The following is a 16,492-nucleotide window of genomic DNA, read 5'->3' as shown; positions in this document are numbered from 1 at the left end:
ATCATTATTTTTAATATTATCTTTCTCTTTATTTGAACACAAAAAGTCATTTTTTACTGTAATTTGTATTTTTGGCATTTACCGGGAAACAAAAATAAAAAAACCATATTTTGTGTAAATATACTAAGTATAGACAAGAAAAAGTAAGAGAATAACAGACCTAAATTAATATAAATAATATATATTATTCAAGAATCACAGACCTCTTGTGTTATATAATTACTTATAAATTGTTAATCCCGAAATAAATAAATACTTTGAGAAAAATGGAGACATTTAAGAAACACATCTCTGTGTTATACTTACTGTGCCCAACAGTCCCTCCAAGAGTGCTTTCAAATGATCAATGGTGGGAAGTAGTTAAAGAGGTTGGAGGTTTGTGCCACACAATACCACTATTAGATGAAAAGTACAGAGAAGAAGATTCACTTTCTCAAATAGAGTATTTAATAGTACAATTTATACAGTCAGACCCCCCATTATTAGCAATAAGATGGCTAATGGGTTTATATTCACTTATTAACAGATACATTAAATTATCAGTTTCTAAATTATCCAAAGAATTGGTGTATCTTATACACCAATTTACAGGTATAGAAATAGAAGATTCAATAAATATTGAAAGAATACTTAATAAAAGCAATGTGAGAAACAATAATCCCATTAGTAGCAATTATAGTGTTATTAATACCAATAACAAATATGAAATTGCTTCTGTAAACGATAAATCAAGTAATCCTCACATAAATACCGATTATTTGTCTTCTAATAGTGTGTTAGATTTGGCCGAATTAATATCCAGAGATATACAACCAAATTTTATTATAACATCTCTCTATGTACTTCAAACGCTCCTCAGATTGGAAATAATTGAGACTAGAAAAGATATATCAAATCTTTATAAATCAGTACCACAATTAATGTTACATGTGGATAAGAGAGTAAGAGATGCAAGTAGTGAGTTTTTACTGACTATGGTGCATTTAGGAGTACCTGGATATTCATTAAGTGATAATTTAATACATACTTTTTTTAAAGGGGTAAAAGTACTCATGGAACTAGACGATTTCATTAATGTTCAAAGATTAATACAAAGTATGATAGTTATATTCAAGCAATACTCAAAGTTAGTATCATTAAAACGCCATGAAATATTACAATTAATAGTAAATATTTCCTCATCGTTGGTAGGAGAAAATAATTCAACTATGTACCTGAAAAATGAAATGAGTAATATAATCGAATTATTGTCTCATTTATTAGCAAATACTGTTTTTGTTGAGTTAGGAATAAGTAATAGGGAAGATGGTATATTTGAAGGTTTTGAATATATAACTAGTATATGTAACATCAAATTTTCAACATACGGTCTAGGTTCGTATCCAGTACAAGGAGAATGTTTTAGAATAATAATATCTTATTCAATATTAATATTATTTGAATTATATGAAAACAACCACTGGAATGAAGAGAATAAATTAACAAATTATATAGATTACATTGAAAGAATAAGAGATTTAATATTATCTCATTTTCAATCCAATTACATAAGAAAGCATATAACGGAAAGCTTTCAGTGGTTATCAAATAATCACTGGGTATTTCTTTGGAGTAAAGTAATTGAGAAAATTATATTTAGTTTTATTTTATATATACAAAAGAACAGTAATGATAAAAATAATACTTGGTTACTATTTAAAAATTTCATATCACCATTTATAAAAATATCTCCTGGAATTACAATTGAATGCATTTTTAATATTATAAATAGCACAAATGATATTAATTTTGTTTGGAAAATAGATTCAGAACTACAGGAATTAATGATTGATTGGATTTTTAGGGCGTCTTTCACAGAAAGTTTTGAAATGTATAACTCAAGCTATTATTCAGGTGGCATTGTTGCAAGGCTAATACAATACAATAATTATAATACTCAAGAAATTAAATTGAATTCAATATTTGATAATTTATTGACATTTAATAAAATAGATTTCCTATCACTCCCTATTGATGATGATTATTCACAAGCCCTTATTCATAATTCACACTTTTTAATTGGTTTGTCTAATTACACATCAAGTTCATCACTTTTAACAATTATGCTTGAACATATAATTAATTACTTGACTAAATTTTCTGATTTAAATTTATTTTTCAATCAAAAAATCTTTAATGATAAACTATTTATATTAAACAATTCATTTCTAGTTATAAATAACGTATTGTCGAATTTAATGTCAGTTTTAAAAAACACCAATATACAGAATGAAATGAATAAATATGACCACCTTCTGAATAATTTATGTCGTATAATGAATGAATTAAATAGAATTATTATACCTATTTGTAAAATCATAATATCCAATAATAATGTTGAGAATATATCAACTATTTTAGAATCACTCATTGAATCATCAGAAAGGCTTAAATTAATTAAAAATGATAATGAATCAAGTGCGTTAAGTTTATTTGAGGATGATAAAGACAATCCAATAATGCTATTATTTAAGGATTTTAAGCAGTGGATATTTATACTCTGGAACTCATTAGGATCGATTAGACTATTTTTATTATTAAATGATTTTTTATTAAATAATAACTCCACTATAATGAATAAACAAATTAGTGCCGATTTGGAGTGCACTACAAATAATGCATTAAAATTAAAGAAGTATCTGGTGAAAGCATGTTTTAATGTATTAAATAACTTACTACCTAATATACCTAGAAATTGGATATCAATTTTACCTGGAGACAAGTTATTAAACAATGCTAATTGTGAACGAAATATTCAATCACTGGTTAAATCTGTATTAATGAATATAGAACTAAATAAATACAATTTTAATACAAATTCAACTACGTCTATCGATGACCTTGAGAATATTCTATTATCTGATCAAAGCAATATTATAAACGAAGAATATTCAAATATATCAGCAAAATTGTTGAGTAACACAAGTAATGATGACAATAATTATGACATAGTGGAGACACTTGAGAGATTTGTGTTCCCATTTATTGGTGATTCATGTTGTTCTTCAAGATATGTGCATTTTTCTGTATTATTGATGTTACTTAAACAAACTGTCTATAAAGAATTAAATGATAACTTATTCAAATACAACAACCATCCAAAATTTTCTATTGACTCTATGAATATGATAATATTAGATCTCGTATCTGATCCATTAGTTTCTTTTTTAGATCCGAAATATCCAGATGAAGTATTTCCATTCTCTGAATGTGAGGAAAATAAAGTAGAAAAAAAATGCGTTTTAGAAGCTATTAAGGAAGAAGTAGATAATAATGTTATAGTAAACAAAAATGATATTTTGTCATTATTAGATTATAATATTGACGTGAAAAACAGTAATCTAAATGATAATTTATTGATTACAACAAAATTTGGACTTTTGGAATCTATGAAAGTAATAACAATATACCCATGTATAATTAATCAAAGCAAGATCAAATTAAAGAGAAACGACGAAATAATATTTAGGATGGAAACATCTAAACTTTTTTCAAATATTTTATTTGAAAGCATTATTAATAATGATAATTTCCAAAAAATAACCAAGTTATTGTTGAAATTATTATACCTTAAAACCATTGATAGTATGAATTATTGGTCATATATAATACCTGAATATAACTATAGTCAAAAAGAAAACAATAAAATAAATATTGTTAATTTGTTCCAAAGCTGCTCAGATTTATCGCCAACATTGTACATTACATCTATTCAAAATATTATAAATACACCTAACGACTCGTCAACTATGCCAATTTTATCAATATTATTCTTTACTAAATATTTAATAAATCACTTAATTGATAAAATAGAAGAATTATTACTGAATAGTAACAATAACGATAATGTAATAACAATAAATAATTGTTATAATACACTAGTGTATATAGTATCATCAGTATTTAAATACTTGTTTGGTGTTAAAAATATAAATTACGATAAGAATGACAGTTTAAATAGTATAAAACCAAAACAGCTACCTCCGAGAATAAAATCATCAATAATTAGATATTATTTAATAAATCTACTTGTAAATTTACTAAATTATTTTTATTTCAGAAAGGATATGTTTAATTACTACAATACATTTGTAAATAAATTGGATAATATAATATATTATATAAATTACCTCAATAAAAATAATATAAAGACAAGTGATGATAACGATTTAATATTAGATTTAAACTTATTTTTTTTAATAACTAAACTAAAGAAAGTAAATATAGATGATAAACTATTTAAAAAAACAGAATCATTATTTATCAATGACAGTTTAAATATTTTTGACAATAGTAAATCACTTTTATTTGAATTAAAAAAAATACTAGTTTGTAACAATATTATAGACGATATTATATCATTGCACTTTGAAATGGATATAAAAATGGAAGAAAGTAATAGTAATATAACTGACAGAAATATAGAAATCACGGAGAGTAACAAATACATGGATTGTATTGGTGAATATTTGTGTTTTTACAATTATGAAGAGTTACATAGTACGGGTATTTTTAATAGTATAATAGAATATATTAATGCTGTTATTAAAAATATGTCTATTGCTAAAATAGATAGTGTTGATAGTAATTTGATTAATAAATTAATGGCTATTTCGTTCAGTCTAATATATCAAACAAGAATTCACGAAACGCCTTTGATAGATTATAATAAATACATTTCAATACCGTTAGAATTCAAATATAGTTTTAAAAATAAAGAATTCTTACCTAATCTATGTAATCTTCTATTGAGAGTAAATCGTAATTTATTCGAGAAATCACGTGTTGATAATATTAATAACTTTAAATTGAAACATTTAGATGCACCATTGTTGAATTTATTGTTGGTATTATTAATTAACGATTGCTTTATAAACAACAGCTTAGATATATTAAGTTCGTTTTCTGTTGAAAATTTTAAATCATTGATAATTCAAGAAAATAAATTTTCTATTATGTTAAGTAAATGGCTTATAGATAACAATATTAGTTATTTATCAATCAAATTCTTAAATAATTACTTTCTATCATTAAGCATTTCAGAACTAATTAATTTTTCCTTTAATATAATTATTTATGATATTAATAAAGGTAATAACAACCACTGTGATTATTCTAATCTAGATAAAATAAACGAAATATCAAAATATTTGTTAGATGGTAATAAAAATCTAAGTTATTCAGCATTCCCATTGTACATTCAACTAAATCCATATTTTTACTATTTTAATTTGTTTTCGTCGAAGAATGGTTTTAAATTTAATAACAATTATGTGGGTTTTATATATTCAAATAACTTTGTTTTAATAACACAAATTTTAAAAGCTGTTTTCGAAATGATTTATAACAAATTGGATAATCGAAAATGTGAAAATGAATTAACTTTATGCGTAAGTAATAATCATTTAAAATTTAATATAGTGAAAGACTATATTTACAAAAGTAAATATTTATCACTCTTAAACCCAAATAAAAAAAATAATACATTTAAAAGTAATTTAAATATAAATGATAAACCAATTAATAACGATAATCTGGAAAAAATATTTATTTTTTTATGTAATTTTACCTCTTTTTTAATAATTACAAATGAAGGCATAGATGGAATTAATAATTATTATATAAATGAATTTATATTGAATGAATACACATATATTATAAAATTAATTTTAAAAATAATGAAACACAATGATAATAATTATTTTACGAAGGTAAATTGTTCTGAATTTGTAAACAATATATTCAATTTACTTACCAGTATCGAGCCTAAGATAAATAGCGATAATTTTTCATATAAATTATTTATTAATTTAATTGACATTCTGATTTGCTTATATAACTATTTGAATATTGAAAAAAGACTAATTTTGTGGGACATTGTTGTGAATGTTGCTTATAATGATAATACAAACATTAGTTTTGATTCATCAGAGATTGTATTGCTATATAATCTTATTTCAAGAACAGATATTAGTATTCTTAATGATGTCAACAATGAAAATGATTTCACTAGTGAAATAACATTGTCTGAAAATTCTAAAGAAAAGTTAATGTCAATATACTTTAATATATCGAATAATTTAATTCCAAAAGAAGAATACAATAATGAAAAAGGATTAATATTATTTTCACATTTTAGTTATTTTCTAGTCGACAAAGTACACAATTTTGAATTAATAATTAAGTCCATTGACTTTTTTAGAAGTGATAATATAGATAGAATTATAAGTAGTATATTAAAGCAAAATAATATTATAATATATTGTGTACCATCAATAATACTAATTTGGAATAAAGTAAATAAAACAAGCAGATACAATAAAATAATCATAGACATATTAGTATTATTATATTCAGGGTCGACTAAGTATAATGATTTTACATTAAATGCGCTATTCATTTTATTAGAGGTCATTTCATCAATCGATTCGTTATTAAGCACTAATTTTATTAATGATAGTGGGTTAAACAATACTTTTGAGTTTAATAAATTAAACAAACAGACAAATAATAATAGTGAAAATTTAAAATTCATGATAATCAAATATTACAAGCAAATAGACAATTACAATAACACTTACAAATGTGATTGTTTATTTATTTTTATTATATACTATTTTTTTTTATATATAAGTGAATTGTGTTTTGATACAATTAGTTTTCACGAGATTGAAGTCTATACAAGACTATACAAATTAATCTTCGATTATTATTTAACATTTATTGAAAAATATAACATCTATATAAAGTTAGACTATATAATTAATACAAACAAATACTTGCTTGAACTATTTAAAAGAGTAGTATTATTTTCAAATGATAATTCAAGCATGAACTTTATTAATCCAACGTCAAATGAAATTAAAGAAACACTTGTTGCTTTAATAATTTATAATTCAGAATATATTATTGATAATAGCATTAGAGGGAATAAAGATATATCAATTTCAATATTATTGGATTCTCATTTAAATTGGATTGAAAATGAAATAATAAATTTAATTGTTGAAATTGGGAACAAATTAGATCCTCCAAAGTATATTGATATGTTGATAGACATAGTATTTCGTATTATGGCATTTATGTACAATAGTGATATCAATTATACAAATGAAGAATATAAACGAGATAAAAAAAGTGTTGTGAATAAATGTTTTATGATATTTAGATACCTATTGTGCTCTTCATTATATGTTCATCCTGAATATTTTACTATTTTAAGAAATTATTTAAATAATTCAAGCGATATTGAACTTGAAATGAATATAATACCTGATTTTGTATTATTCAAAGAATATCATGAATCACTACTAAACATTATATTATCAAAAATTGAACAATATCTGAATGAAATAAATAGTGAATATTACTACTTGGATTTATTTAATTTTCTGAAAATAACAACTTTACCTTTTGGATTCATATACTCGATGGAAAATGAATTTACTAATAAAAAAGACAAAAATACTGAATATAACGACTATGTATTTTTGTATCCGAATAAGAAATGCTGGAATATAATTAATAGTTTAAAAAGTACAAATGACGGTAATGGTAATAGTTGTATGTTAGAAGAATATATTAATAACTATAAAAAGAGCTATTTAAATATTATAGAAAACACAGAATATAAAAATTTATTTCAATTTAAAGGAATAATAGATTGCATTTACGGTGCAAACAATCTTAATAATCACATTGATATTCCTATATTAATTCCATCAGCTATTACATTGGTATGGTTTTTAATTATACATGAAAGAAAAAAAAATATTATGAATAAAAACTTAAAAATAGATGTGATAAATGACGGAAATAGTGATTACAACGGCAGTATAATAGAAGAAAATGAGATAATTAAATGGTTTAAAAAAAATGATTTCTTTCTTCCTAGAAATGAACAAAGCATTCTAGTTGATTTTATATTTTGATATCTATAAACATTTATTGTTTAAAAATAACGAATTTAGACTTATTTCTTTAGTTATTTGGTGCATGTTCTTATTCTCGGACAAACATTCATAGCTTGTAATTCTTGGAATAATAACTTACATGCATATGGAAGACGAACAATTGAAATATCTTGGGAGTTATCGCAATAACGACAATAGTTATTATAACCAAATAGACCACATTGATTACATACATTAGTTTCAAATACATCCGAGTTAAGCATTAGTCTCTCAATAAGTAAATTACTGGCACCATAAGCAACTAAACAGTCTCTTTCCATTTCACCAAGTCTGAGACCACCATCTTTAGATCTCCCCTCAGTAGGTTGTCTGGTTAATATTTGTCTAGGCCCTCTACCTCTAGCATGCATTTTATCTAATACCATGTGTTTAAGTTTTTGATAAAATATAGGACCTACAAATATATAGCTCTCAATTGCCTCACCTGTTGTACCAGAAGTTAAATACTCTTTACCTGAATAATGAAAACCATTCTCAATAAGACATTTAGCTGATTCTTCCAGTGGTGTGCCACCAAATGCAGTTCCGTATCTATATTTTCCGTCTAATACACTTGCTTTACTTGAAATCAGCTCCATTAGTTTTCCTACTGTCATTCTGGAAGGAAATCCATGTGGATTCATAATTAAATCGGGGCACCAACCAGTTTCTGAAAAAGGTAAATCTTCCTGTGAAATTATAAGTCCAACTACTCCCTTTTGACCATGTCTTGAACTAAACTTATCGCCTAGTTCAGGTCTTCTCGTTTGTCTCAGTATAACCTTGTACATCTGATTACCATCTGAATTTTCGGTTAATATAACCCTGTCTACATATGATGATGAAGGTCCTTTATATTTGATTGGGGTTGGTTTGTACTCGGACAAATCAATTTGGGATGGATCGCCCACATACTCTCTTGTATTTATAGGTGACATTTTATTTACTATAATATCATCTTCAGTAACTAATGCACCTACATTACATACACCATCCTCATCTAATACACTATTATTACTAGATACATTATTTCCTATTTTTTTATAATAGTCACTGCTACCCGTATTGTTATTTTTACAATTATTCGTTGTTCTGTTATTATTTGTAGATATTGACTGAGAAGTTCTTCCCATCATGTTTCCAGCTCCGCAACACATAATCTGACTTGTGTTTGAATTGTTTGGACAAGCTACTCTTTCAGAAAGACCATTTGGTAATTTTTGTAATTCAACTGTTTGGCGTTTCATTACAAAACACCTTGCAAATCCACGGTCCACAGATGCTTTATTCATAACTATTGCGTCCTCAATGTCATATCCAGCAAAGCTCATAACAGCCACTGATGAATTTTGCCCAGCAGGTAATTCCTCAAAGTTAATCATTTCTATTGTTCTTGTTTTACAAAGTGGCTTCTGTGGGTACACCAGTAAATATAAAACAGAATCACAACGAAGAAATTGGTTAAAACCAACAGATCCCATTACTTGCTTTCCCATGGCACATTGATATGTATTTCTAGGGCTTTGATTATGATTAGGATATGGTATAAGACCACTAACTACACCTAATATTGATAGTGGATCTATTTCTAAATGCGTGGTTTCTAGTGTAATATCTTCATCTCTTAATGCTATTAATAAGTTATTCTCCTCATTCACATCTACCCATTCAAGTATACCATTTGATATGCAATCACCAAATGCCATTTCACCACTTTCTAACATTTCTATGTGTTTCTCTTTTAATCTTGATACTCCTTTGTCTACTATTATTAGTGGCCTGCATAATCTTCCTCCATCCGTTGCTATTTGCACATAACAGTGTATATGATTACAAAATACCGATACAAATTGCCCTATATAACCTTTTCTTCTCAATAATCTTATCTGAGTTGCCAGTAATTCTGGATTCCTATGTATTCCCATCAATGAACCATTTATAAACACGAAATATGAAGACAATGGTTGAGAAGCTGAATATGGCTTATTTAATGATGGAGACAAATTTGGTGATAGTGATAAACCTGTTAAATTTCTGCTTATTTCATTACATAATAATTTATTATTTAGTTGTGATGAATGCCAATCTAGACAGGAAGAAGAGCAAATATCCTGTACACCTAATGAAAGTAATAAACCAACCAAATATTGTGGGCAATGATCAGTTGTAATGTGAGTAGTTAATGCAAGATTTTTAACTAGACCACATGATTCACCTTCAGGTGTATCACATGGACAAAGAATTCCCCATTGGGATGGTTGTAGAGCTCTAGGCCCACTAACCTTTCTTGCCTTTTCAAATTGTGAATCTACTCTTGTCATTATACCCAATGAAGCAATATACGAAAATCTAGTTAACACTTGCGTCATACCACTTCTTTCCATTCTAAAACGCTTGATCGACCAGTTACCTGTACTTAATGCCGTTTGCATTCCTCTAGTTATAATATCAGTAGGTAAATTTCTAAAACAATCTGGATATGATAAGTTTGGATCGTCATTTATACCAGAACCACTTATTGCTCCGCCTCTGCCACCTAATTTACCTGCATCCTTTGTTTGAAAATAACGTACTAATGTCTGATCTATTTGCTTCTTAGTTAATACTGAAAATCTTTTAAATAGATCTTCGAATAATATAGATATTAGTTGCCCTGCCAATTCAATTCTTTTGTTACCGTAGTAGTCCTTGTCGTCCAATAATGTTTGATCTTTAGATGAATCTAATACTCTTTTCGCCATTAAAGATAAAAATATTGCCTTTGGATACAAATCACAATATATGGTACCTATATGTGATAGTAATACCCTATTCAATGTTTCTAATACTTCATCTATTCCAGTTCCCATTGAAGAGCCATGTTTATTGTTGAAATTATTATTACATGCCAGTGAATCGTTAATATTGTTGTTAAATTGGTCATTATCATCATCACCCATTCCACCAAATGAATTTTGTGAGTAATTGCCACTATTACCAGTTGAGCCTCTTGCAGAAGTTCTTGATGATCTACTACCAACTCCTGAATTATTAACATTACTACTTCCTGGTGGACCGGAAGTTCTTAATTTAGATTTTGCTCTTTTTGACATGTATAATAACGCTTGTCTTTGTGTAAATATCCCTTCTTGATGTACTTCTTGCAGTGAATTTATTATACCTTCTTCATGATGTGGTTCAGTCCCAACCATATGAAATATTTCTTGTTCAGTTTCTATTCCCATTGCCTTTAATACAATACACAATGGTATCTCATCTACAAATGAATTATGCCTTAGATATAATCTACCATTTTTAAGTACCACTAATGTTCTACTCTTGCTTTCTGCAGTCGTAGATGTTACCGTTGCGCAGTAATTATGTTTATTATCTAATTCAACTATTATTCTGTTCTTGCTTAATTGCTCCTGCATTAATATTGCCTTTTCAGTACCTTTTACTATAAAGTAACCACCTGGATCATGTGGACATTCATTCAATTTTACCATTTCAGACGAATTTTTTCCATGCAATATACATACTTTTGATCTTAACATAACAGGTATTCTGCCTATTTCCACATTTTTTTTTCTAACGACAGTGTTGCCTCTTACATAGTCAACATCAACATATATTGGTGCAGCATATGTTAGATCTCTCATTCTGCACATCATTGGTGTCAAATCTACTGTTATCATGTTTTCTTCTAGTCTTGGGAATCCCACTCTTGCATCTAAAAATTCTATAAAAAAAGATGGATCTACATCACTTCTTATTATTCTATTTGCATTTGCTCTAACTATACTTTGTATTTCTGTACTTACAAAGTAATTGTATGAATCTATATGATGTTTTACCAAACCTTCAGTTTTTAAAAAATGTGGCAACAATCTCCACTTATCTTTTATTGTATTTACGGGCTTTATTAAATCATCCAGAATCGCTTTATCGCTACTATCATTACGACTAATATTATGTTTTATATGTAAATTAGCTTTATTCGATTCACTTGATAACTTTTCTTTGCTTATTGATAAGGTGGATAAAGATGCTAATTCTGATTTACTTTTATTTTCAATATTAAACTCTTCTTTAATAAACAAATTATTATCATCATTCACCTCATTTTGTAAAAACTTAGCCTTTTTGTTATGACTGGCCTCATGGTCTTTATTATCCAAGAACATAGTAATTATTATTGCTATGTTTTATTCTAAAGTATACACGTCTATTTAACTCAATAGTAACTGTGAATTATGCCTTAGCTTTATAAATATAACAATAATTCATATAACCTTATTTCTATTACTGTCTCCTTGTATTCAGCTTTGTATTATTGAATAATATAGTCCTCTTTTAGTAAAAAAAGGTGCAAACAGATTTGTGTTGTTTCTTTTTAATTCATTTCATTAATCTTTTTTTGCAGTAAAATAATACATTTAAAGGCAAATGCGGCACGGCGCCTGCGCCATGTCGTATTTGCCTTTTTGTATTAATTTGATCATATATGATCGGTTGAAAAAAGTAAATAAACAAAGTTAATAATACCAAATTAAGTGTTAGTGTATTAGACATATTGATACCATTACTTATAAGTACTATATAAGCTGTGTGTATTGCTCAAATACTTCAGTTATACTAAGTAGTTGCAATTATTTATTAGGTACCTATATTGTGTTATATATTATGGTAGAAATGAAAGCAAAGGTTAATATTCAATTTATTTAATATTGAATTATATTGTTTCAAATGGTTAATAATATGATAAGTGAAAATAACAACGATAAATATTGGTCGAGAGAAAGATTAATATGGGGCAAAAGTGGTGAGCAGTTATTAAAAGGATCAAAAATATTGATAATCGGGTCCTCTAAATTAATATTAATGTCTGAATTAGTTATTTCGCTAAGTTATATTGGTGTAAACACAATAAAATTAGTAGATGATCAGCTCATAGATGAGAATGAGCACGGAAAATGCATGGCATTAATAGATGAAAAAGCAAATACATTGAGGAAAAGGAAAATACAAGTTATTAAGGATTATATTAGCAATTTTAAAAGTAGTGTAAACGTTGAATGTATTTTTAAATCGCCTAAAGAGTATATAACATCATTGTTTAATAATGACAAGAATAGTTATAATATAGTAGTATGCATAAATATAACTAACAATCTAGTAAATAAATTAATAATCAATAATAAATGTAGAGGTAAATTGAAATCACCAATAATAAACTTAAAATCATATGGATTTATTGGAATATATCAGATATATTTTTCTGAGTATAATAACTTATTTTTAGATCTTTCAAATGGCAGCAAAAATATATCAAAGCTGAAAAGTTTGCAATTAGATAAGCCAATAGATAAGCTGTTAAATAATTCATTGCAAATAAATATTGATGAAATAAATGGTTTTGTGTTTAACAATAATAGTTATATTTCCAAAATACCTTTTCCTGCACTAATTTTGAAGTGTAAATCATTGATTCAATCAAATAATAATGGTAAGAACTTGGATATAAATGATGAAATAGTTCAAATGTTAAGTAACATAAATAAAGAATATAACTATAAAAACTTCATTCAGGCATTGAATTACATGAAAAATATATATTCATTTGATGCATTTAATTATTTAAAAACATTAATTGCTGAAGAAAGTATCAACATAGATACGAATGATAATGATATTTATAGCCATATTAACATTAAGTACAAAATAATATTGAGTGCAATATATGACTTTTATATGAAAAATAATAAATTCCCAGTTTCAAACGAATTACCTGATATATATTGCGATTCGATATCTTACTTGGAAATAGAAAATATTTATAATGAACAATATGATGATGACTTAGCTCAAATACATGATTATATACAGAATAAATATGGCAATATAATTAATATAGAATTAATTAAATTAGTTTTTAAATACTTTTTTTGTTTTAAAAACATTATTAGAACTGAATGTGAATCATTATTTCACATATATAATAAAGATGGAGATATAAATGTACAAAATGATAAATTTAAAAGTATATTAAATTATATTGAAAATGATATTAATAATGATCATAATTTAATATATTATTTTCTTGCAATAAATTATTACTCATATGTAGATTTTGAAGTAACTGAATGTAATTTTAGTAACTTTCTGCAAATGTTTAACAATAATCTGAAGGATTTGGGTTTGAGTACCTATTTTAACAACTATACGAACAGTGAAAATAATGACCTAATTAAATGGTAAGTTTTTTATTTACAATATTATTTTATTCTAAATATAAAATGACTACAATTCAAATGAACAAATATAGTTTATTAGGAGAGGAGTTATTCACAACTTCATCATTTATTTCAGGAGTATGCTCACAAGAAATAGTAAAAATAATAACGGGTAATTACATACCACTTAATAATACATTAATTTGGAAGTAAGTTTCGTTTGTATATTTGATTTGATAGTGATACGCGGAACATAAATATCAGAGAAACCCCGTGTTAATTTGAAGGAAAAGAGGAAATAATATCAAATTAAATATATAAATTTGCACCTTATAATTAACAACATAAAATATTTGTTAATTTATAAATAAAATATGTTTACTATTTAACTTAATTTAAAATATATAAAAAAAGCTCAAAAGAAGTTAAGTGTCATACGTATTTAATATAATAATTATTTTAATGCTATCTTTTTTCTACCTAAAATATATATAACAATAATTATTATTTACGTATTTTTTTGTATAATTTAACCAAATAAATTAGGATCTAAGGTTGCATTATTGTTAAAATTAGTATAATTAACTCCAAGTAAATAAGAAGAGAAAAAGTTATAAAAATCATATTCATCTTTTGAATTATCATCATTATTACTATATGTTGAATTATAATTCAAATTAGAAGTATCAATATTATCATTGTACTTAGTTTCCATTTGAAAATTATATCTATTCTTTAAGTATAAATTTTCAAGTAACTTTTTTGTTGAATAATATCCAAGATCATTACTAAGTTTTCTACCAATTATTGAATTGGTATATAGTTGGCTATTAATATCATTGATATTATTATTTAAAATAGAGTTGTTTTTTATATCCGAATTATAGTTTCTAAGTATGTTGACGCTCATTAATCTTCTAATCTCATCATTTATGGATTTGTATGTTCTATGAAGGCGATTATTATTATTTTTATTATTGATAGAATGACCTAATTCACTATTATCATTGTCATCGTATTGATATTCAAAGTCACTATCTTTATAATTAACATTATTCCTATTCATATTATCACTACGACTGTTAATATTAAAATCAAGACCTGATTCGGTATTAGAATAAAAATCTAAGTTGTTAATAATATTATTTGATAATTTATTTGCACATTCACAAAGAACACTTTCAGTGAGATGAGGGCATGCTTTTTGATTCATATCCGGGGGTGTAGATATAAGAGGCCTGCTTCTTCTAGATACAGAATGTTGTGTACATAGATTATCATGCGGACATAATGACCATTCTGACCACTCACCCACATAACATTTAACAGGACAATCAACTGCAACAACATTAACATCACCAGATACCCATCCTAATGCATGGTATGTGCATCCAACTTCACCTATAACTAATAGACATGTTTCAACACCTGATATTCCTTGAAAAGACCAATATGTACAATTATATGTATTTTTACATAAACCCAAACATTCATGCCATGTATTCACGTATTTTCTCATTGTACCACCACCTTTATTCATTTCAACTTTACAACCCCAACCCAATCCAACTACGTGATAATTTGGGCAATTTTTCGGGCATTCAATACTTCCTTTACACATAGCAGTTTCAACAAGTCTTGGACACAATTCTGACTTATACAATGGTGATTTTATAACATGTCTCACTCTTTGAGTTATTCCTGCACAATAAGATGTACATGGCGTCCATGAACTCCAATCTCCAACTTTACATGTTGTTGAACACATTCCAACTTCTGATGTGTTCACTACTCCTGATACATAATTTTCATCAGGATATTTACATACTTTGTCTCCAGTTTTAATCCAACACTTTTTTTTTTCTATATCGTAACTCCACTGTTTACATTTAACAAAGAAAAAAGCAACATAGTCTGAACAAAAAGTTGCGCATTCCTGCCATGAATTCGCTTTTGTTATTTTTATACTATTCCATCCTAAACATAAAAATCCTTTAATATTAATCCCGTATACCGGGCAAAGTTTACTGGTTATATTCGGAGAAGGTAAATCTGGTATATCTATTTCTACATATTGGTAATTATCATCATAATTACCATTGCTCTTTATATTATTTGTTAGTGATGATTCTGGAAATGTATTACTAAATTTTTCCGGAGATATGTATTTATCACATATTATTTCTACCGTTAGCAATATTAATAATATTAACGTAAATTTGCTCGAATTGTAATAGTAAGGGTAATAGCTATTGTTATTCATTATTTTACAGAATAAAATAATAA

The 16,492-nt window shown here is 26.2% G+C and overlaps 4 protein-coding genes across 4 annotated transcripts; 2 read left to right on the top strand and 2 right to left on the bottom strand.

Moving 5' to 3' along the window:
- Nucleotides 1–266: 266 nt before the first annotated feature.
- Nucleotides 267–7,775, top strand: FG379_003169 (uncharacterized protein; the record flags this gene model as incomplete). The annotated part of the gene is made up of 1 exon (XM_067328827.1): nt 267–7,775. A coding segment is annotated over one exon (7,509 nt), but the record flags the coding sequence as incomplete, so codon positions are not given.
- Nucleotides 7,776–8,023: 248 nt separating this feature from the next.
- FG379_003158 (DNA-directed RNA polymerase beta subunit) lies at nt 8,024–12,157 on the bottom strand (the record flags this gene model as incomplete). Its single annotated transcript, XM_067328816.1, has 1 exon — nt 8,024–12,157. The coding sequence occupies one exon, from the start codon at nt 12,155–12,157 to the stop codon at nt 8,024–8,026; it is 4,134 nt and encodes a 1,377-aa protein (XP_067184956.1).
- Nucleotides 12,158–12,719: 562 nt separating this feature from the next.
- Nucleotides 12,720–14,231, top strand: FG379_003147 (ubiquitin activating enzyme E1; the record flags this gene model as incomplete). Its single annotated transcript, XM_067328805.1, has 1 exon — nt 12,720–14,231. One exon carries the CDS (start codon nt 12,720–12,722, stop codon nt 14,229–14,231), a length of 1,512 nt encoding a protein of 503 aa, XP_067184945.1.
- Nucleotides 14,232–14,735: 504 nt separating this feature from the next.
- FG379_003136 (uncharacterized protein) lies at nt 14,736–16,469 on the bottom strand (the record flags this gene model as incomplete). The annotated part of the gene is made up of 1 exon (XM_067328794.1): nt 14,736–16,469. One exon carries the CDS (start codon nt 16,467–16,469, stop codon nt 14,736–14,738), a length of 1,734 nt encoding a protein of 577 aa, XP_067184934.1.
- Nucleotides 16,470–16,492: the final 23 nt, after the last annotated feature.

This window comes from Cryptosporidium bovis (genome assembly GCF_009768925.1).
Source record: "Cryptosporidium bovis isolate 45015 chromosome Unknown contig_6, whole genome shotgun sequence".
Lineage (NCBI taxonomy): Eukaryota > Apicomplexa > Conoidasida > Eucoccidiorida > Cryptosporidiidae > Cryptosporidium > Cryptosporidium bovis.
The sequence above is the reverse complement of the archived record's forward strand: the minus strand, read 5'-3'. Positions and strand labels throughout refer to the sequence as shown.